General features: G+C 37.1%; 1 protein-coding gene across 1 annotated transcript in view; it reads right to left on the reverse strand.

Annotated features, from left to right (window-relative positions):
* Nucleotides 1-6924: 6924 nt before the first annotated feature.
* Nucleotides 6925-24813, reverse strand: part of LOC134746803 (sialin) — a 67795-nt gene continuing 49906 nt past the window's right edge. The window contains exons 9-12 of the mRNA XM_063681355.1: nucleotides 12730-12877; nucleotides 11476-11616; nucleotides 10791-10876; nucleotides 6925-10342 (exon numbers count right to left, since the gene is read on the reverse strand). Coding sequence (XP_063537425.1) covers nucleotides 10181-10342; nucleotides 10791-10876; nucleotides 11476-11616; nucleotides 12730-12877 — 537 coding nt within the window. The 3' untranslated portion in view covers nucleotides 6925-10180. The remainder of the gene's footprint in view (nucleotides 10343-10790; nucleotides 10877-11475; nucleotides 11617-12729; nucleotides 12878-24813) is intronic.

Here is a 24813-nt window from a genome sequence, read left to right on the forward strand (position 1 = left end):
TCCTAATCTCTCCGGTGGCGCTCGTTAGGCTCTGGGACATGAGTATAACATGAACCATATAAGGCAACAAATAACCCGACCAAATTACGTAGGGTTGTTTTTGGTAGTATTTCGGTGTATGGTGGCGCCGCCTAATTACTGTTTTTTGATGGACACTTTTCATACATAGAGATTTGGCTCCTTTATATAGTCTCCATGGTTTATAGGACCTACCGGGAAACGCGAATCCGAAATTTCGCTATCTGCCTTTTTATCGCTCGAATATGCAAGTGACAGAGTTGTTAGATAACGAAATTTCGATTTTCTTGTTTCGATAGATCCTCAGATTGTGGTAGTGGCGCCCTCTACGCAGAGTTTCGCGTAATATTCCCTATCTTAAGATTGGTGTTCAAAATAATTAAGGTGTACTCCTTAACTTTTGAGTACAGAAGAGATTTTTTTTTTTAACTGTCTTAGTGACCCTGGCCCCGTAGACAAAATGCCAATCGCTAACGCTACGTAGCGAACGATAAGCAACTGTCACTGTCACACTAAGAAGAGTGATAGAGAGATAGAGAGACACAAAGCGATTCGATGGCGAAGCGATAGCGATTGTCACCTTGGCTAGGCCGCCTGGTGAAGAAACATCTCGTCGTCTGTAATATTTTTAACACGAGATTTCATATTAATCACGAAAGTGTACATAGTCAGCGTCCAATTTAATAAATATTCTACAAAAAAATTATATTGAATCTGATATAACTAAAGAAACATTTTGATATTAAGTTTCCAATTTAACGCAATAATAATCTGATAAAGGTATATTTTAACACTTTTAAATCAACAAGTTAACTGGAAATATTTCTCATTTATCTGTGTACATATGTTTTTTAGTTATTCTCAATGGTTTATAAACTTAACTAATCTCATGTTATATGCGTTGTTAAGTCAAATATGGTACAAAATATACCAAAACAATTGTCACATCAATATTAATTATGTCAATTAGAAGTTTAAAAAAAAACTAATTATACTTATGTTATTTTAACGGCCTGCCTCGACTTATGTAACCATGGCAACGTGTAACAAGAAAAAGTTGATGTAGAGTCGGACCACGCTAAGTTTTCATGCCAAGTCCTACGTCAAATATGGATAATTTTTTGCAAATTTCGTGCAAAGTTAGCGTGGTCAAAGTCTACCCAATATATGACGGCTTATTAGCGGCACAACACAACAAAAATCATGCTTTTAAATAAAACAAAATTAAAACAGGATTATATCGTTAGCCAAAGAAAAGTCTGCAACAATTTGGATAGCACACCCAGTGCAAGTGTTATTTTAAACGTTAAACTTCTATGAAATTGTGACGTACAAATTACACTGCGTATGCGATCAAAATCGTTGAAGACTTTTCTTGGTTTAACTCTATCGATATCGAGTGATCAAAAAGATGCGATTTTTAATATTTTTTATTAGATAACTAGTATGTGTATTTTATGATTTCTTTATTTTCTCTTGGTATATGAGGCAGGCCCGTATTGTTATCTTATTTTAAACACGCCTGTCAAATTGTGATTATTTGACAGGTGTAAGGCAATCATGTCTGTCAATTGACCAAATTGTTGTTTAATTGGTGTTGTTCATTGTTTCTAGTATTAATATTTATTAAAGCAGGGGAGAAATGGCGTGATATTGTTAAAAAAATACTTCATTTATTAAAATGTTATAATGTCCAAAAGAACAATCGTATTAATTTTGCATCTTCTCAAATGACTTTTTCGCCTAAGACCATTGTGTACATTGTCTCTGACAATAGCACGCGCTCAGATTCAATGGTGCACAATGGGCGACCGCTCGCATAAAAGGAACAATGTTTTTTAACAGATTACCGCCTTAGGCGAAAAAGTCATTTGAGAAGATGCAGACTATAATAGCCTAGTAGGTTAGCTATGTTACTTATTTTAGAATAACTTGTATAAGCGACTTGTATTGACGCCCAAGGACGTCAAAGTACGCGCCGCACACGATAAGCGTGGCGTTCCTCGTACCTCCTTATTCATAATACTTTACGAGTCTGAATTAGTTAAATTATGTTTTATACCTTTCTTACAAATACACAAGTAAAAACGACAAACGAGTCATAGCTAATTCAGGCTTGTAATGCGTTTATGACGCCATTAGTATTTGAAAAACTTTATTCCAAGGTGGCAGATATATATAGGCAACTGTTTGACGAGCGACGAGAAAGGGAAAAGCGTGCGAATATTTCCTCAGTTCGAAAACGAGGGTATCGAAAAGTTTGCTGGGAGTTCACACTGCCGAAGAGTACTTTTTTTTTTTTTTTTTTTTTATACCACGTCGGTGGCAATCAAGCATACGGCCCGCCTGATGGTAAGCAGTTACCGTAGCCTATGAACGCCTGCAACACCAGAGATATTACACGCGCGTTGCCGACCCTTTAAAAACCTGTACACTCCTTTTTTGAAGAACCCCATACTGTAGCCCCTCGGGAAAACCTCGGCAGGGAGCTCATTCCACAGCCGCAGCGTACGCGGGAGGAAATTCCTCTTAAACCGCACAGTACGCGACCATTTCTAAGAAAAGAAAAACTCGCTCATTACAATTCGCTTTTCGTCTATCGTCGGCGGTGGGACATATTAAGAGAGCTTGTTAATCTGAAATGGTTAGAAATTTCATTTCACGACATTGTCTACCGTTGTGCTGTACTAACGCGAATTTTCTAAAAATTTGCGGTAATAAAAGTTTTATGTGAAAAATGCTTAGTAAACTAATCGAGTAATCATCAAATAAAAAATGTGAACAAAAGGTTGGGGAATATACGAAATAATATGCGATTGTACGGGACAACCCATGGATTGCCCCATTGGTCATTAGATAAAAAAATAATTGTTTAGAAATGTCTACTTTATAATTATACCTACGTATTTATTGAAGAATGCCATTTCTCCCCTACGTTGTGAACTCGTAAAAGGTGACTATTACATTAAATTCCTTATGAATTGCGTTGAACGAAGGGAACAAGGCTTTGCATTGTTGACTAGTATCTGTAACACTGTAATATAGTAACAACCTTTACTGTCAGCCTGTTTCTGTGACTACAGAAAATAACTTACTTCGCCAGAACAGGTATTGCCTGCCTCTTATTACTAAACGACCTCCCTTACCCTCGGCCGTCATATGATACTCGATTATATGACCTATGACAGCCAAAGACGTCAACTGACGCGAGCGGCTACAGCCCAATATCAATCCACATAGTTTGGCCTTTAAGTGATATAGACATTATATCGCTAAGAGCGCAGAAATAAAATATGATCGAGTATCATATGACGGCTGAGGGTAAGCGAGGTCGTTTAGTAATAAGAGGCAGGCAATACCTGTTCTGGCGAAGCAAACCACTCCAAATGGAGATTGATAAAATGTATATAGATCATTTTTGTAGTCACACATGCCATATTTTAAAAATCAATCCCTTTTAAGCTTACTCTTCGCTTCAAGCGAACTCTCATTCATGTTGTACTCAATAATAAAGTTTTATTAATATGCATTTTATAAAAAAGTTTAATTCAGTTTTCAATTTTGAACACTCCAATATATCTTATATAGGACTAGGTTTCTGTAACATTGTAGATTTTAGGCAATTTCCTTTCGTTAGACTTATCATTAAGTCGAAACTAGAGTTATTTTTAATCAGTATTTTACTATACTCTGGCAACCCAACTTTGTAAGTAATTTTTTTTTAAATGTGGTCGCGAAGAATCTATCTCATACAAATTTTCAGATTTGCGGGTTTTTCTAATGACAAGGTTGGCTTGTCAGAGTATATTTTCCCCATTAACTGATGGCTAGACTCGTTATTGATGGACAATTTAAAAAAAAGATCAAGTTTAAAGCTTTCAAATGGGTGCCTAAGGTTGGTATTCCAGTCAAATTTCTTGAACCAACGTGCAATGCGTCTCACTCTCACTAAGCAAAATGTGAAACGCAAATACACATTGGACAAAGAAATTGGACGGGTGTGTAATACCACCCTAATCTACCTATGATATAATGTTATAGAAACCTAGGACAAGTACGAATAGAGGAAGGCTTAGTACAAAACGCTATATTTAAGGATCGAATTCAGTGCTGTTGGTATTTATTTAGTTTGTAACTACTAGATAATCGTAGTTAGGTGCGTCTGTATGTGGAACTGTTTAAATACGCGATATATGACTTTATTGTAAGAACGGTAAAGCATTGTTTTGCTCAACGCGTAGACGTAGTTAGAATTTGCTCTAACATTATAAAATAGATGTTGGAGAATCGAATTAAGATTTCAAATTAAACTTCGTTTATATGCAGGGTGACTATGTCACTAGTAACTAAATTGTATTATTGAGAAAGTTTGTTGAAATACATTTTTTGGATCATCGTGGGGCATTCAACAAAAAGGTCTACATTGTCGGAGACGTGACGCGTATGGCAGCTATAACCTGCAGAAATCTGTATTATTTACCGTTGAATTTAAAGCTAAGTTATCAAACGTTATCATGCCAAATATCGGCTTCTTAGCTCTATCAGAAGTGTTAAAATAGCGTCATGTACCCGACACATTTCTAGTATGCCCCGAGTACAAAAATAATAGAAATGGCTCCAGGGTTGACTCAAGTTTGAATACTATCTTCCAAGTCAACCTGTATAATGTCGTGAGATAAATCGAAAAAGTATAAACATGGATCCATAACGATATCTATTTAAACAGTTTTACATACAGATCTGCATATATTAAATTATATTAGTATTAAATGCACTCATTCATGTGATATTTATTGAAAAAATACGACAATGTTCACTGTTTCATGTTTTGATTGAGCTTGGATATCGGGCTTGTAATTTTTTAACGTCTGTATGCCTTTTGACCTCCGCAACACAACAACAAAATTGAGTAAGAAATATGTATAACGGTTGATTTCATGATTTCTTGTTGTTGAGATTTGTCCGCCGGATGCCCGTCCGCTGCCCATCTGTGTCTATTTCACGCCACACATTGACGGATGTTTCCGCCAGACACATCTTTCAGGCAGATCTGACGGGCAAATCCGTGCGTGTATGGCTAGCTATTGTATCCCGTCAAACATCAGACAACAGTTTACAGTTATTTGAAAGAAATGTTTTTATCCCTCCTGGAAAGATTGGAAAGGGATTAGAACTGCCACAAAAAAATTTAAGTGCCATAAGATCCTGAAATTTTAAGTGACCCAGGAAAACGTAACCATGGTAACGAGCGACAAAAAAAATTGTATTCACCCATACACAAGCTGCTTTCTCTTGATGACGGTTGATTGAAACATGACTTCACCATTTTGCCGTTCTGGTATTATTATTGATGTTTGCGTCGCGGAGTCGGCAAAGCTTAGACGGAAATTTTGCTTTGTCACCGACAGTTTGTGTTAATGTTCTTGGTTTAAGCGAAAACATATTAAGAATCCTATCTGTTATCTGATGTGTCCTAAAGTCGCCAAAGGCTACGTTACAAGTAAATAAACGTACAAAACCAAGAAGATTGCCGCAACTGCACTTACTCGTATTGATAGAGAAACCTGTGATAAGACGAGTGTTAATGTCACGTTTTGTTATCGAATCATTAGAGGTCGCTCCAACCACTACAAATTGTTACCAAACTGCTACACCTAAGAACTTATTATACTATGTACATATACTAACCTACTAATTCATCGAAATGCGATTCAGCATAGGGTTTTTCTCAACTTTTCTTTTAGATGATGATTGTAGTTAACTACACATTTTTCAGCCTTGTCAAATACTAGTCAAATAATATTCGAATGTTCATGGGGCATGATTTTCTATTAGTAAATGCCTGGCCTAAAAGATGTGGCAAAGTTTTGCCAGACTATGTGAAGGGAGGTAAACTACTTTTCTGTTCTGAGGCCGGAAAGCGGCAACTTCGTTTAGCGCAGCGTGCCGAAAGTTAACGCTTTCCGCACGAAGAACAGAAAAAGAATTTTCCCATTTGAAGTATTGATATAAGGTACATCCTCAAGTGTTGTTGGAGCGACCAGAATGTATGTCACCTTGCCTTGTAGGGTAGCGGGAGCGGCGGCTTCGTAGGGACAGCTAGGCTGTGCTACTTGTAATGTTTCTTCAATAAACTATTCTAAGTTACCTACACGCTCTTTTATTTATACCTATCAATACGAAGCTGCTAGAGTCAGACCAAGAAGTCTGCAACAATTTTAAAAACACACGCAGTGCGTTATTTTAAACGTCAAACTTCTTTAAAATTATGACGTACAAATAACACTTGCACTGCGTATGCTAACAAAATCGTTGCAGACTTTACTTGGTCTAACTCTATGTGTAATTTAGTATCTGGGGTAAAAACACAAGGAATAAGTATAACCGCTATTAGGGTTGGCTTACAAACAGTCTGGCAAACCAATTTTGATGCGGCAAAAAATAGCGCAAAGTTTCGAGGTCCAATATAAATTTTAAATTTCGCTCTTTTTTCTACTGACAAATTTGTTTGTCAGACAACAGCCAAATTCTAGTAACTATTGAATAATTCTTACAAACTGATATTACCAAATTGTTTGTCGGGTTACTTGGAAAAAATAAAAATCTTTATTTTAATATGAACTTTTATTCAAAATCAATTTTACACATGCAGTAATATGATAAATACGGTACTTGCAGCATGCTAATTCAGCCGAAGTCACGCATACAGACATACAGACTAACTATCATACAATAATACATGTAGAATTATTGCCAAACATTCATGTCATATTCGAATAAAATATTTAACGATAAGAAATGGAATAATTTTATATAAATACTAAACTAATTCCTACAACATTTGAAAAAATGTTAGGAACATATATGTAAATATTAAAATTGTTAGAAAATGTCCATAAAACTGGATGAAATGTATGTTTCGATTAAAAATGGTACGATTCAGTATTACATTTTATCTTATAGGTATTTAAATTAGTTACAAAAGAAAAAATCTTAAAATTAAAAACAACATCTCCATAGACAAAATATAAAATTACTTACTATTATAACTATTTTGCTTTTAATGTACTCTATGGATTTATTTACCCTGCAACAGTGGAAGGAGAACGAATTTTGTCTATGGAGATGATATTCGAAAAATAAAATTCGACTAAAACCATATCCAAATACTGATCGTAATTTAGGAACTGCTTGTAGCCGTTACAAAACCGATAAAAAAATGTACGTTCATATCCTCAGACACATCTACTTTGTCAATAGAAAAAGGCGCGAAATTTTAATATTTTTTGGAAAGACAACCCTTCGCGCCTATATTTTTTAAATTTGCCGCCTTTTTCTACTAAAAAACTGGGTGTGCTAAAGAATTAATTGAGACCGCACAGAATATTCTAGAGAAAAAATATGCCATAGACTGTCTCTTTATCACAGCTGTCGAAATGCAAACTTAATGCATCGTCCCTTGTAATAAAGCTAGTTCAAACATGGCTCATATCTTATATCTACGTCTTACGGTAAAAGTAACGAGACTTGTCTATGGTTAGTGTAACTGGGAGCCTTGCTTGCTACTTAAGGCTTCTACAGACGTTGCAATAAATTGCATGCGATTTTAGATAATTGCTGGCTTAGTAGAAGGAACGAATTCAATCGATCGATCAAATGCCGCATTGTATTGCAAATCGCATGCGATTATCGCTGATATTTGTGGAGGCATTACGGAAAAATAAAAGTTTGATAAATCCGCTAGATATGTAATCATGCATATTACCCGTCGAAAATGATTGATGCATATTTTTTAATCTTTTGACCGCCATACTTCATGTAAAACGTCACTAATACGCCAAAATAATGGACGCAAGCATGCCAATACAGATCTTAGCTGAAAGCATGAAGGTTACATTGACAATATTGACAGTGTACGCAATAACACTTGGTACAATTTTTTGCGCTGTGGGTGCTACTCAAGATGACTTTAGTAGTCATTGGGGTCCAAAGTTAAAGGATTGTTGTTACACAGAAATGCTAGCAAGCTCAGTTACACCACATTAGCTATGAACTTACAAGATGCAGCTAAATAAATAATAGTTAATTTATACAAAAAATACTTATTATTCGTATGTTACAAGCACATAGTTCGCCCTGTTTGGTCCCTGCAGCTTTCCTTTAACCTATCAGTTCATTTTGACGTGTCAAAATAAAATCAGTTAAAAAATAGTGGAAAACTGCTATTACAGAACTAATCGATTCTACAACCCTACTAACATACGATATATCATGAGAAAAAAATCAAGTTTCAGAAGTCTTCTTTTAAAGACAAAAGAATAAGAAGACGAAAAAAATTGTACAAATTATGGTTGTATTGTAGCTCTCAAATCAGTATCTACAATATTTTGCATCATTTTTGCGTCGAAATAATTACATGTCTCTGGTTTTTTGAAAAGTTAAAATTCAGTAGTCTGTCTTCAGTAGTTCTTTCTTTTTCGGCCATGATACATCGAATAGGGTAATGCGTATTAGGGCAAATATACTACTTGTTCGTTCCTTTCTCTACTATCTATCTAAATAATCATTTTTACAATGAGTCGGGTTTCATATGAACGAATGTCCTCTAAGCGACCAAGCACTTTCAAAAAATTTTCTTACTTGAAAAAAATTATAAAGTATATAAATTGATCAAGAAAACTACGCAAAAATACAATGTCTTCATTCTACCGACCTAGCGTAACGTGTATAATTTCGTTAGGTAGTTTTATTCTTGTAAATAATGATCGAATTAAAGTAGCCGCGTTTTGTACAATTTTAATAAGTACCTAGTTTACTTAATAGAAGTAAAGATTTAGAATACAAATTTTACTATACCCGCCTAAGGCCCAGCAAATTTATCAGTGTAATTTGAATCTTCAGTGTAAGAAACATGAGTTGATTTTATGTTGTTCCTGGAACAAAACAAATGCAACTAACTGTTCCTATTGAAGGTTTACATTTTATCGAACTTATTTAAGTCATAGGTAGGACCGTGAGCTTTAGGAGGATAAGCAGTATACTTCATTTTTTATGGTGTCTCTTTTTACGATTCGGACATCTTAAAAATACTCAAACTATAGTCATACAAACTCATGAGTACTTTACAGTATTGAAAAAGTAGTGTCAGTAATATTTGCCTTGGTCGCGTAAAGGACTCACCATGCGTAGTTCACTGCGCTAGCCGAAAGTAAATAAATACATCACATTCTTATACTTAACAGCCTTTTTTTGAGTTTTTCCTTTTTTTCTCATTTAGCTCAGAAAATGTAGTTACCGTTTTTGCGTGTAGTGGTAAGAATATTTTCTTACGCTTGATTTTAATCGATCGAATATTTTGATTTGACAAAATATAATCGAAAAATTTTGTTAGTTTAAAGGGAAATGTTGTTTTAACTGATGTTTTGTAGCTATAAAACAAAATTTTACATTAAACGTACTTTTACTTTATAATTAAAGAGATTATTACAGTAACATATGAAACTACTAATCTAGTATATCATGAGTTGTTTTTAGTAGAACAAAAACTTTGAAAATTGTAACAAAAGTAATTGAAAAAAAAAAACTTCATACCTATTTAAAATGTTAATATCAATCTAACCTTTGTGTTATGATGTTAAAAAAATAATCCCTTTAATATCATTAGCTGTTCTAGCAAAAACATGGTCCATATTTTACTACATTCAAGTTTACGTACAGTTTGAATATAAATTAAAACACAGCTTAAGGGTCACCCCACACTAGCGTCTCCCGAGCGTCGGCGTCTAGTCAACTGTATGGCTGCTGCTCGTTGGTGCAACTGCGCAGCGACGCCATTTTCCATAGCGCTAACTAGATGCCGACCAAGGGCCTGACACTCATTGATAGAGAAAGATAGTCTTATTGCGATTCCTATAAAGAAAATTGTGCCATGCTTTGTCCTTATCACCGACCGGGTGGCATCATACGTCATAGGCGATGGCGAAATACCGCAATTTATAAGTGAAAGAGAAAAAATCCTATGCTGCCCAAATTTTATATGAATATTTTTTCTCTTACCCCCGGTCGCTCGGTGGCGCGTCTATAACTACTTGTATATACTATGTCTATGATGCCGACGCTCAAAAGATGTGTGTGGGGTGGTTCTAAGAGTATATCTTCTGTCTTACGCCTTCTCCGTATCGTTGAGAGGTTCCTGCTCCCTGGTTGGCTGGCGCGCGTTCCAGGGCTGCAGCTCGCCGGACCCGAAGATGGTGAAACTGAGCGCTCCCACCGCGTACACGCCCGCTAGGATGAAGAAGACTATCTGCCATTGTGCGTACGTGTTCTGTGGAAGAAAATTTTAGTATAAGACACTTCGTAATTCAATTTAATAATAAATTAATCGAAAAAGTATAAAATATATCGTAATGTTTTGAGTTCTTTCCGGCACTCGTTGGGTCGTGGTTCGTGTTCATATGACGACGAAATTTTTAATAAAGACTAAACACAATTATCTACCAACTTTATGTCAGTGAGAAATTATTTTTTTATAAAAATCAGTGTGATGGAGAAAACACGCCAAGTGTAACGAAAGCTACAATCTAAAAAGCCGCTTGGGTTTGTTTGCATTTGTAACATTTTAAATTTTTAAGAAAAATATCCGATGTCAAATAAATACAAAGGACTTAAAATTCATATGGACTTTATTTAGTAAGCAGCTGAATCGTGCCCCTATTTTTGAGAAATCAAGTGTCATAATTTTTTTTTTTAAGTGAATTATTGCATTTACTTACATGTTGTTTGGTAAGTTCTCCGACCATGAAGGTAGACAGCCACCCGCCGATCGAAGACAACGTGTTCGCCATCCCGAAAATGGTTCCTGTGGTAATAACAAACAATTATTTATATGCACCATGATTGTAAATTACTGATGTTCCGGTCAAAATCCCGTGGATTCCTCTTGTACAGACAGCTGCAGAGAAAAGACATAAAAAAATTCTGTAAATTTGTACGGACGTGGGGTACCTTTTCTCTGTACTCAGGCAATGCGTTGAATTTTTTACTACATATATACTATGTACAAATGGTATGTTCTAGAGAAAAGTTGCGCCCGGGGGGTTAAACTTTTTCTAAAAAACCTATGATTTCGTTCAGAGCAAGTAGGTAACGACTTGTAGATAAACCTTCCGTCATACGCTTCATACGTAAACGCTAAAAACTTCAGTTTTTAATTTTTTATAGTCCAACTGCTTGAAATGGATTTTCATTGGCCTAAAATATGGCAGCCAAGATTATGATGACTGATACTGACCACTAAAGATAGGTGTGATGTCAAGTCCATTGCCAAGGTAACCAGCGGTGACAGCCCCATTGATGGTGAAGATAGCGACCGATCATACTCGGTTGTGGCCGAAGAACGCTTGCGCGACCAGGACTCCTGGTAGATACTGACTCGTGTCACCAGTATAATGTACTCACCGCTGAAGTTGGGAGCGATGTCGAGTCCATTGCCGAGGTAGCCGGCGGTGACTGCCCCGTTGATGGTGAGAGCGATGGTGAAGATGGCGACCGACCATACTCGGTCGTGGCCGAAGAACGCTTGTGCGACCATTAGGACTCCTGGAAATAAATGTACGTTGTTAATTTGTGTAAGGTACAGAAAGTCATTTTGTACCCATTACAGGTATCATCGTCCACAGTTACCTATTTAATTCGCAAACCTGATTGAAAATACCTCATCTCATTAGTACCTATTGCTTAACAAGAAATTGTTTTGAAATTTAGGAGTTTTATACCTTAAGAAGTTAAGATATATAGCAAGGGATATAAATATAGGTCTATCTCTTCAACTAAATGATAACCTTAAGTTCTACGCGTAGATAGGTCTACCTACGTAGATAGGACTCTCTAGTCCATTGTTGAAGATAAACAAACAGCGATAAGTAAGATAATTTCTTCTTCATTAGTGTGTTCTTAAGAAGCTAGTATTATAGGTATCTATTGTCATCAACGTGAATAGCCTGGAGCGGTATTCGACATGCGTTAAGTGACGTTTCGTGTTGAACTTCAGTTGAATGGAAGAAATCGTGTGTTGTCAAATAGGTAAATTTGACATTAGCAATCCACAGTTAGGTGACAACGAAACCAAACCGAACCACGCAGAGTTCAGAGCCATTTTAAACCGTATAGTAGTAAGAAAACAAAGTTGATTTTTGTTGCATAATTTTTTCAATGAATGAGTTTTGGTGTACAACCAAATGATACTTTCCACAGTTGATGAACAAATGATTCATTCCACTGTTGAACTGATGTTGAAGCCGAAACTGACAGTTGTGCATCTCGAATAGGGCCCCAGATTGTTACTGGCAATAATACTAGCTTGTTGTTACTTTCTTCTATTCTCGAGATTTACGTCTACACGAACTGCTACGAACACAGAATATTGGTGATGCAGATGACAGTTCCAGCTTACCGGGTACTCCGACAGCGAAGCCGGTGCACAGCTTCCTTGGCCGATGTAGTGGACAGCTTACCGCTTCGACGGAGGCTGTCGGCGAGCACTGACAGGGCGAACATAGATACTTGCCCAGGTAAGATCTTACCGGGTAGTCCGACAGCGAAGCCGGTGCACAGCTTCCTTGGCCGATGTGGTGGACAGCTTACCGCTTCGACGGAGGCTGTCGGCGAGCACTGACAGGGCGAACATAGATACTTGCCCAGGTAAGATCTTACCGGGTAGTCCGACAGCGAAACCGGTGAACAGCTTCCTGGCCAATGTGGTAGACATCCTGCCGCTTCGACGAAGGCTGTCTGCCAGCACGGATGAAGCTAGCGCGCACAGGTACTTGCCCAGGTAGGGTAGGGAGGATAGGAGGCCGTTCTGTAACAAATATAATTTGTAAGAAACTTGCGTACGTGCAAACCGTCTTTTTCTCTGAAAGGATAATTTCATCAGTATAGTTACACTTCTGTTCGTTTTAAAAATATAAATTGGTACCACCGTTGTAAGAGGTGGTCGTGACCATACTCGTATCGGTTCTCAATAAGGCGCTTTCACATTTCTTCGCAAAATCAGTCGCCCTTATATATGAATAACCGACAACTTTTTGCTAAAAAACACGTCACATTAACTGGTCCAGACGGTTAGGCGATTGTTTAATCATGCGAGAGCGCTAAGTACATCGCGATGTCTTTTTTTCTGGTCAGCGTTCCCTGGGTACATTCACCCTGTTTTATGCCCTCTACAACTCGCATTTCTCAACCGATTCTCCCGAAGCAGATTCAATAATTAGATATATAGAATTTATCTCTTGATTCAATTTATGTATTTCATTTTTTTTTGGTTTCGCTATGTTAATTATACAGGTTGTGATTTTTAAAACTAATATGAAACGAATGTCTACAATTCATAGGCATTTTAAACTTATAATATAATTACCGCTTTTTAGCGTCGAGGGTAAAAAAAGAGAATATAAAACCTACAAAGATCATCAAATCATCATGTAACGGGTTACTTTCGCCTGCTGATCGATGGATATTATCCGCGTCAATCCGCGGCGCTGGCGCCGGCAGTCTGCCGCCTGCGCAAATTGAGCTGACTAATGACTAGTACAGTCGTGCACGCACTAGTAAGTAGGTAGCTAGGTAGTAGCAGGTAGGATTAAAGGATGACTCACGTTAGACCGGGCCGTATCCATGCCGGAGATTCCGGCGCTTCGTCTTCTATGGAAAGCATCACGTGATCACCTGTCATGTCATAGAAAAGTAAGCGCCGAAAGCTCCGGCCCGGACACGGCCCGGTCTAACGTGAGTCATCCTTAAAGCTTGTTAGTGCGTGACTAAGTAAGGTATATGTACCTATTTGAATGCGTTTTTTTTTTAATTATTTACTCAATAAAAAACACACAGTAATATTCAGCAGAGATTTTTTTATGCCAAACTGCATGACAGTTTGTTGGCGAACGTTAGCACTTAACATTCTTCCTTAATCTACTATGAAAGGTGTAGGTACTAACATGCAGCAACACACTTACCCGACCAGTCGCTGGGCCTTATCTCATAGCAATAAGGTTCAAAACTGGTCAGAGAACTGTGACGCCGATGGAATATTTGTTTCAATTCAAGTAACATACTTAAAATACAATCTTATATCTAGTACTATGCTGTATTATCGTAATATGTTGTAAGGAAATAATAACTTTAGTTTAGTTTAGTTTATTTATTTCATAATGATAAATTACAATATAAATTATTCTTACACTAAACTACTTATATGAATTTATATGACGATCGTCAATTGTTCGGCATGCAAACATATAATTATAAAATGTCAACAATGATAAATCAAAAACAATACAAATTATGAAAAACTAACAATTATAAAACTAACAATTATAATAATATACTAGTATCAGGTAGGTACCTATGTTGCACCCTTTTAAGCACTTCTATCGATGTGTGCCTCGTGGCATCAATTATTGTTCTCCTTAAAATGGAAGATTAATTTAATAATAAATAATTACCTCCACATCAGGTTATAAGCGGCTTACATCAACTTTCTTAAGGACAATCTCAGCCTAGACCGTAAAACAGAAATCCAGTTTGCTGGCGCCAAGCATTAAAGAAATTAGTTACGACTGATATAATTATGTGGACCAGTTAAATGACTTTGAAACTGAGTGCTGGATCTAGTTAAGTACTAAATAAGTGTAAGATAAACAGGTACTCTAAACATATTAAAATTATTGAATCTAAACCATACCCTCAAGCATGACTTGCGTACTCGCGCGCGACTTCCTACTTGAACGTTTCTACCTATAGGTATGAAGTTATTAGGTCAAGTTTGGCATTATTTTCGTATATAAATAAGGGATGGGAAATGAAATCATGATATAATAGTTTTTCCATTTTATACAAAAAAAAGGTTTTTAAAAAAAGAGAATGCTCTAACCAGTTTTGCACTTACTTTACTTCTTCTTCTTCTTCTTCCTGCCCTTATCCCACGTTATGTGGGGTCGGCACAACATGTTTTTCTCTTCCATTCTCCTCTATCTTTCGTCACCTCAGCACTCACTCCTTTCTTTCTCATATCCTCTTTCACACAATCCATCCATCGCTTTTTGGGTCTACCATTCGCTCTCCGTCCATCAACATTCATCCCTAACATTCTTTTGCCTATATGGCATTCATCCCTCCTCATCACATGCCCATACCACGCTAACCTACTACTTCTTATCTTCTCCGTTACTGGTGCTACTTGCACTACTGCTGGTGCTATTTGGTGTTACTGGTGTTTGCACTTACTTTACTATTCCCGTGAAATTATACTAGTCCCGTGCTACAGCGGCTGCTAACTACATACTTTTGAATAGTTGTATTATAATTCCCGAGCTTGTAATTAAGGACCCGGTATACAACGTGCAATTTGCGCTAACGACGGGGATCATTGTACTAATTAGCTTTAATGAGCTGGTTCTTGGAACTTATTGATTAGAGGTTAGAGGGTGTTTTACAATTAAGGCACAAGTTGGAACCCCACCGCAGACGACAGCAGCAGCCGACGTGTCGCTGCGACATTACTGGTTTCTATGTATTTCTATGAAATACCATTCGTAGTTGTGACGTATCGAAGAGCGGCAGACGACGCTGTCGCCTGACCGCAGATCAGTAGGGCTAAGATGCTGTTTTTTTATCAGCATCATTATGCGAAAGTGACGCATGACATGACAAATGCGACCATGATACCGCCGCAGTAGTGCCTCCCTCACTCGGAACCAACTGGATATGACGCTACCATCTGCAGTCGGGTTCGACATCGTAGCACAGCGACATGACGCCACGACGTTACCGCGACGACACGTCGTCTGCGGTTGGGTTCCAACTTCCAACTTGTACCTAAAGGTACAAGGTGCTAAAGCACAGAATAAATAATAGTACTAGGTACAGAAAATTCTCTCTAACAAAACGCGTGTATTATGACAGATATGACCGCTAGGTGGCGCAAGCGCGAACAGGCGTCCATAACATAGCGTTGCGCGGCAATTACCATGGCTAGACCCCAGAATTGGGGGCGGCCGCATGTACTTGTAGCGGCGCGACGAAATCGCGGAGTGAGTCACGCCTGCCTTTAGTGTATTCTAGTAGAAGATATTGAAGATGACTATATAGTTAATATATTCGTAATATATCTAATGTACACTTGATTCCTCGCCTGTACCATTGTCCGTTCACCTCCTCGATTGTCTGAATCATTAGTATTCCATGGGAGACCTTGGTGCGCGCTATGTTCACAATTCATTTGACACATACATAAATCTCGCATTCTTGCTAGATTGACGCAGTTTCTGAGTATGTTGTATCGAACATTATGATTTATGAATGTTCTTTGACCGAGCGTCAGCTAAGGTCTCCGTTTCAGACAAAAATGCTTTCGTATGTCCGAATGTTCTCCTTTACAGGTCGCAATTCTCAACCGATTCTCATGAAATTATGTGAGCAGTTCGATGATCAATTTTTTTTTTTTTCATAATGGCGGAGCCATACATTTATTCAGTTTTAAGCTATGCTCGCGAGTTCTAAAACAGCTCACAGAGCCACTAGTTTATACAGTAAAGACTTGTAGTAGTTAGTAAATCAGTAATGATTAATTTTGCACAGTGGATACATATAATTTCACCATGTAAGATGTTTAAAATAATAAAACAATAAAAACATGAAGGAACTTCAAAGGGCTGGTGCGGGGTAACGATACCACGTTTCACCCTGGCAACATTGGGTTTCTTGAAGCCTAGGAACACCATCTACAAGGATCAGAAGTCAAACTGCGGTCTAATAATACGAACTACGATAAATAGGAGTTCTACAGATTCTGAGGGGGGGGGGATTCTGGGTTGGGGGGGGGCTGGTAAAGATGACAATCGTTGATAGTACACGCCAATCAAAATTGAATGTCCGTCACCAGCGGGCGCAGCATGGTTCCATTTTTATCGCCTGTATGCCCGTCACTTTTACACTTACATACTTGTTAGAACGTGACAGGCATGGTGACAAGCGATAAAAATGCGACCGCCGCAGGTCTAACTGTCATATAATACAAGCCAAAAGGTTATGTCAGTAGGCATCGAGTGTTTTTCAGCAAAAGCTACTTTATGACGTCAATAGGACTGTAACAATCGTGATAAACACTTGACCATCCACTTATCACCCCATGTAACACCATAACAAGGTAATTCACCCATACACCATGAAGATAATGACTATAATTTATGTGTTTTAGATTGCGCACTAAGAGATAAAAATTAATCGCTGTTGGGATTGTGCACATATGTGACGTTCTCAACCGAAAGGTACCACATTGTCGCTTGTCGATAAGGTTGATTTCTAATTGAAGCTATATGGAAATAGCGCCTTACTGACAAGCGACAATAAGTACCCTTTTGGTTGAAAATGGCACATATGTTGTTAGGACGTGTGAAGTTACCAAGAACTAATTATTTTATGGAAAGAACCTTATTATATAATGAGTAGTTTTAAGTCGTGATCTAGAACGTAGTGTTTTATTGATTAGGTACTGAGAAAATTACTTCCTAACAATTTTCCAGAGATCATTATCCTTCATTTATTCTAGAAAAGAAGACTAAGTAAGCATATATTTAAGAGAACGCTATTTTTTTATGTGAAGGACAAATACCACTATTTCAAGTCTAAATAAACACAAAATCCTTTGAAAATTAGCACCAGAACCTCGTGCCTTAGCGTAGAAATCTTAAAAAACTTACAATCTCGTTCTAACCCTTTTAGAGGATGAGAGTCCAAAAATTATTCCTTATACAATATTTGAAGAATAAATATCTATGTTTCATATTTCGCTTTCAAGGGTGTGCCTTGCTTTACAGTACCTATCTATATAACGCAACTACTTTATATTACACATAGGGACTTTATTATTATGTTATTCCTTTATTTATCCTTAAACTTAGGTTATTTTGTAATATGAATATAAAAATAAAATACAACTACTCGTACAAAAACAATACAAAATACTTATAAACATATTATAAAAAACCCAACCTAGTGTGCCGCTAGCAGCGGGGCCAGGCCCAAGCTGCCGGGCGGTGGTCAGGGCCGCAGATAGAGGAACCGGCGGACTATCCGCGCCGTGTCCAAGATCACCGCCTTCTGCATCTGACCCTTGATCCAACCACCTAGCGAGAGTCTCTCAAGGTGAGTCTCTTAATATTATTATTTTTAGTAAAATTGTCATAGATAATACATTCTATGGGTAGAAAGACTATCAAAGGCGGGCAACACACACACAATATCGAGTTTACGGCCTATACTGTAACCTTCAACATTTACGAGAAGAGCTAATTTGAATTTAGGTTAAAGGAATTCGAAAAATTTGCATTGTGACGAAACACGTGACTTTTACTAGTGTCAAATAAAGATCGGTCACGCTAAGTCTTCATGTAAGTTTTTAAGGTTCCGTACCCGAAGAATAAAAACGGGACCCTATTACTAATAAGACTCCGCTGTCCGTCCGTCTGTCACCACGTCTGTCCGTCTGTCTGTATCTCATGAACCATGATAGCTAGACAGTTAAAATTTTCACAGATGATGTATTTATGTTGCCGCCATAACAACATATACTAAAAACAGAATAAAATAAATATTTAAGTGGGGCTCCCATGCAACAAACATGATTTTTTTGCCGTTTTTTGCGTTATGGCACGGAACTCTTCGTGCGCGAGTCCGACTCGCACTTGGCCGGTTCTATTACCTACCGTTTCCCCCTGTGCAATACGTAAAAATGATGTACCTAACAATAATATCGAACCATCCCCGATAAAAAGCTACAATCCTAACACCTTAGTGAAAACCGCAACCAAATAGTACTATCTAATAGGCACCTAAATAACTAGTGATTACTAATACTAATAAGTATTGTAGGTATAAATCTTTTACGGCCTGGCCTTTATTATCAATTATCAAGTTCAGTACAATGAAAATCGTAGTACCTAATATAAATGTACCTAGCTACCTGCTAACCGGACTGGGACAATCTAGTACTTAAGGCGCTTCGCGCAGTTTTTGGCCAAAAACTGTTACTTTTTAGAGCTTATAACTTCTAAATGAGTCAACCAAAAATTATGAAAAAAATATATATGCATCTTCACTCTATGGACAACAATCGCAACATTTGACTTTTTTCCTGAAATTTGTAGTTTCACCGAAAAAAAAATAACACGACAGGCCGTTTTGCGGCTAACTTTGCTTATAACTTTTAAACGGCTTAATCGATTAAAATTATTTTTAAACTAACAAATATGTTTTAACAGGTTCTACAAATGCAACATAGCTTTTCTTAATCAAAAAATATTTTCTTATGAAATCGAACGTTTTTCCGCATTTCATGCGTATGCAGCCTGAAAATGGCGTGGCCGGCAGTCGTGTGCCAGCTTTGAGACGAGGAGGCTGTGTCGCTCGTCGCTCCGTGCCTTCCTTGCACTATGTTCGCTTATGCACAAGCAAAGTGCTATAATATCGGAGTTATTGTGGCCAAAGAATAAATAACTGCAGAGCGCTGATTTGGTTGCGACGCTCATTAGCGAGCGCAACACGGTATTTTGCGGTCTATTACAATGAATGTAATGATAATATCCGTATATATTATACTATAATATACGTATGTTTGAGAAAACTTCATTTGAAATAAATAAATAAATGTTTTCTAACCGACATATTATAATGTCATTCAAGTTTTACGTTTTGAATAATGTTCCATTCCATCTCGAAACAATAAATAATTGATTTAACATAAGCTACCTATTACCTATTACGTTGTATGTATGAATAGTACCTGTTAAAAAACATTGTTTTTGTAGTTTAAAAATAATTTTAATCGATTAAGAACTAGCAAAACAGCCTATCGTATTTTTATTTACGGAAAAACTTACTATTAAGTTTATTGTTGGTTTAGTTAAGTAGTAATTAGTGTTAAATAGTTTAATTGTAGTTATGTCTGTAAATTTTTCATGGGTGATGCTTGCCTGTTAATAAACGTTTTATTATTTTATTATTATTTGTATCTCCTTCTGCATTTCAGTAATTATTTCATTGGGTCAACTTGGTGTATTATGTCTTCTAAATGGGTAAACAAAAAATTATGAAAAAAATATATATGAATCTTCATTTATTGTTCAACAATTATAAAATTAAACTTATTTCCTGGTATTTATAGTTTTACTGTAATAAAAATAATAAAACAGGCCATTTTGCGGCTAACTTTGGTTATTTTTACTAAACAACTAAATCAATTAAAATTATTTTTAAACTAACAATAATGTTTTAATAGCTGACGGTCTTTCCACCGCGATACAACCGGCCGACGATTTGTTTTATAAACAATATCATCTAAACTACCATCTGACAAAGTATGAAATGGGATGCGATGACTGAAAAGATTTTTTTACATGTTCATTTGACCAGCTGACGGTCAGCCGTGATACAACCGGCTGACCATTTTTTTAATTCACAATAGCATCTAAACTATCATCTGACACAGTATCAAGCGGGAGGCGATAACAATTTTTTTTGCGTGTTTCGGTGGCTGCCATTTCTCAACCCATCAACGGAGCGGCAGCTGACGTCCACAGGGGTTCATCATACATAGCCGTTAACCACTAAAAAAAAATGACTGCAAAGCGCTGATTTGGTTGTGGCGCGCTTGTAATAAAAACCGGCCAAGTGCGAGTCGGGGTCGCGCATATTACTCAAATTAAACAATTTATTTTTTATGTGAAACGTGCGTGAAATATCTTTAATAAACCCGTAGGGGTTGGATCAAAAACTAAATAATTAAGTCCGACTCACGCTTGACTGCTCATTTCTAATAAGTTTTCCTATTTTGTGTATTTTTTTTTTAATTTATACCCAGTAGTTTCGGAGATAAAGGGGGGGAATGCTAATTTTTTGCCTATTTTCGTGAATAACTTCTAAACAATTTAAAAATGCTTTTTGCTAGGCCTATTTGAATAAAGAATATATTGAATTGAATTGAATTGATTTGACTGTTTATCCTAAAATTATAAAAAATATACATTTGAGATTCTCACAATGAGCTCTTTCATTTGATATGTAACACGATATAGTTCAAAATTTTTTTTTTATTAATTTTCTCTTTTACCCCCCAAAAGTGGCCCCCGTGTTTAAAATTAATTTGTTTACGTTACATGTCCGTCTTTGGGTCACAAACTTACATATATACACCAAATTTCAACATAATTGGTTCAGTCGTTTCCGAGAAAATAGGCTGTGACAGACGGACAGACAGACAGACAGATGCACGAGTGATCCTATAAGGGTTCCGTTTTTTCCTTTTGAGGTACGGAACCCTAATAATGATGATATTCCCACGTAATGATTGAGAAAACTTCGAACTTCGAAAAATAACACATTTGTAGTAGTTTATGAAGCTAGTAGGTACTTTAATTTTATAAGTTAACTATTATTGGCATTATTTATATTTATTTATTACGGATAAAAAAAACTGTATAAAATAAACGCACTGTACGCCTCAATTTAGTACATACCAAGCTTTAGCTATAAATCTTAATCCGTCGATTTGACTTAGGTATTTATTTGTAAGAAACAGATAAAACACAAATTAACTAATTGAGGCTTGTAAAGTATAATGCATAAGGGAATATATTTTTGTTATAATTTACGACCTCCACTCACGCATGAACTACTCATATTCAAACAACAAAATATCTGCAAAAGATACACAAATAGGAGGTATAGCGCCAAATGCCGCGCGCCTCTGGGCTGTAGGTTATTCTTTGAACCTCGTTCCGCCGCAGTCGCCGCACCGAGACGAAATTCACGTACGATCGCAGTGAGCGGGGTGCGGGTACAGAGACGCTGAGACGCTCAAGGCCAAATCAGCGAGAATCGTCTTAAACGTAACGTATGTTCAATGAAACCCGTTTGTAAGTGAACGGTTATCTGTACCTTCCCGTTGGTACGGTGGCCATGCAACAGGAATTAATATTAGAAACATTGGACAATAACAAATGCCTTATACTTTATTGATTAATTTTGTATTTTTTTTTTTTATAGCAAATGTTTATTATCGGATTAACAATTATTATTATTCAATTAAAAGTAAAACTAAAAGTAACTAAAAATAACAACTTATAAAAAAAAAACTACTCTTAATTAAAAAACATCTAAATAAGGCCCCCGCGGCATTGTGCCAAAGATGCTGGCAGCATTCCCTCGCTGAATGGCAATACTTATGCGCTGCGAGAGAAAGCCGCCAGCTCTCTGGTCACCGGTTGCGTCGACGAGCTTTTTGCTAAGTTCTTTAAAAAGAACTTTTGCGCTTGGACCCCACGGCCCCAGTGTCTCGACACCAAATGCCACAAAGTGGTATTGTGGGCCGAGACCTCGGTACTTTGCGAACTTTTTGCCTTCAGCCGCCTCGGCAGCCGCCCCAGCCCTGAACGAAGTTCTTGGTAGATGGGACGGAGCTAGTGTATCGACGCATGTGGCGTCCCAGACCAGCACCCGTCCCATCTTCCACGGGACCAGGGTCATAAAATTGCAGTTGGATTGAGTAGACTGGGTTTAAGAACTGAGAAGACTTGGCCAGTCTGACATTTTAGTACATAAACATAACTAAGATAATAAAAAAAATAACCCTATAAATTTTACTTATCGAAGCAATGAACATTTTAGTACCTATAAAATAATAAGTAGGTATGTTATTTTAGTAGATTTTACAGGTTATTCTACTTTCGTAAAAATAAATTGGGGGATTTAATGGACCAAGTTTAAGGGTTTTAATTTAAAACTTAATGACGACATTATACGACTCATTATTGCGCAATGAACTGTGTAACTATAATTATCTCAATAGTTTCGTGCAAACAATTTTTCAAGTGAAGAGACTAAAAATTCTAAAATGGAACCAAAATTAACGTTTTCCATGTTAGGCAGGTCAGTTATGCGGTTTGCAATACTTCACTGCCAGATTACTTCATTCCTATGTTTATTGCATTCATGAAATGCAATTTTTTCTTATACTGTTGCGTAATTTTCATTGGAATTCTTTTAGAAAAATGCGGAATTTAATTTAGCTATGCATTCATCCGTACAATGACTACCGTCATATTATATCTCGGTTAATAATGAAAAGAACGTGTTAAACAAATATGGACTGTAAGACAATAAGTATTGAACTCAAATTGTTATATACCGATTATGCTTAGAACCTTTGGCGTCTTAAATTCCTCACATATCCAGACACGTAGACGTAATTGTAATAACAAAAGTTCCGTGAGACACAGACATATTAAACATATTAATAACGGGTCACTCACGCATTTTAAGTCGAAAAACGCTCGACATGTTTCACTCCGTACCGAGGGACATGTTGAGCGTTTTTCGACTTAAAATACGTGGGCACAGATTATATAATACTGACATGAGTGACCCGTTATTAATGTTTAATACGTATTCCCACCGATCGGCTGGAGTCAGGCCGCGCCGGAGCGCATTTTCAATGTGCCTATATACTTTATGTACCGCAGAAGCGATGGAGTCCGCCCGAAGCCGTCCGCGTCCGCGAGCCGCGAGGAAGTGATCGAAATGCGCTCCAACTCCGCCCGTTTGGTGGGAATCGTACTTAAAGGGCATTCCAGAAAAGTTTCGTGTACGTGACGCAATTTTTTAACACTTCTGATAAAGCAAAGAAGGCGATATTTGTATGATAAAGTCAGATAGGTTAGCTTTAAATTCAACGGTGTATATTACAATTTTTTGCAGGTTATTAAGGTAGTTGCCATACGCATCACGTCCCCGACAAAGTTGATCTTTTTGTGGCTGAAAATGCAAATTATCCCTGGCGTTAGTCACTTATGCCCGAGAGGTTGAGAAAGGTCATTTAGGTTTAAGTGTCTAGCCCAGACGTCTAGGTATTATTTTATGGGGCAGTAAAATTTTATTCAGTTCTATAGAGATAATATATAGGTACCTAAGCGTTCGTCAAACAATCACAATATTAATACATTATAATATTAGTCGCGTCCGTCTAAGCTAATTTTGCATAGAAGGGATTACATTATAAACCTCACATTTTCATAGTTTGACATGAATATAGATGCATGATAACATGCCACAATTTGTAATTGCGAATGCCATGCAGAGTTATCTTGGTCCGATTTTAAGGATAAGCCCAAAAGTCCCAAAACGAATCTGATATACTGATACTTGGGGTAACTCCAGCCAGCAGATCCTGCAGCAAGGACTAGGAAGAGGAGACTACTTGGGAATGCAAACCATAGTTTTATTCGTATGAGATTTCAGTTAATAAACGGTTAATAACCGGTTTTTTATACAATTAAAAACCGGTTTGCATTCCCTAAGACTACAAGGGGGAGGCGATGTTGATACAAAATAGCACCGAAAGCTCGCTTGGCTCTGCTGATTCAACCTAAGCGGCAGCGGGCCAAAACGAATCTGATATAAAAGAATTATGAGTGATTTTCAGAATCACCGGACATTCGGGAGTGATTTAGAACTACCAGAATACAACTTAGGTTACCTACATGTTTTATTTATCACCATGACGTGTCTATGCGCTATGAACAAATCTTATGCCTTGCCTATTTTGCCATGCGTGCCAAATAACGTTACGATATATTTAAAGTTTCGACGTGATCATTCCTAGAATCACTGAGAAGTCTACACATTAGGTGTCTCCGTTTCAAGTGCCGCCGTTTTAGCAATATTTTTCTTTATTAAAAACAGAAA

Source organism: Cydia strobilella, chromosome 13 (genome assembly GCF_947568885.1).
Source record: "Cydia strobilella chromosome 13, ilCydStro3.1, whole genome shotgun sequence".
Taxonomy (NCBI): Eukaryota; Metazoa; Arthropoda; class Insecta; order Lepidoptera; family Tortricidae; genus Cydia; species Cydia strobilella.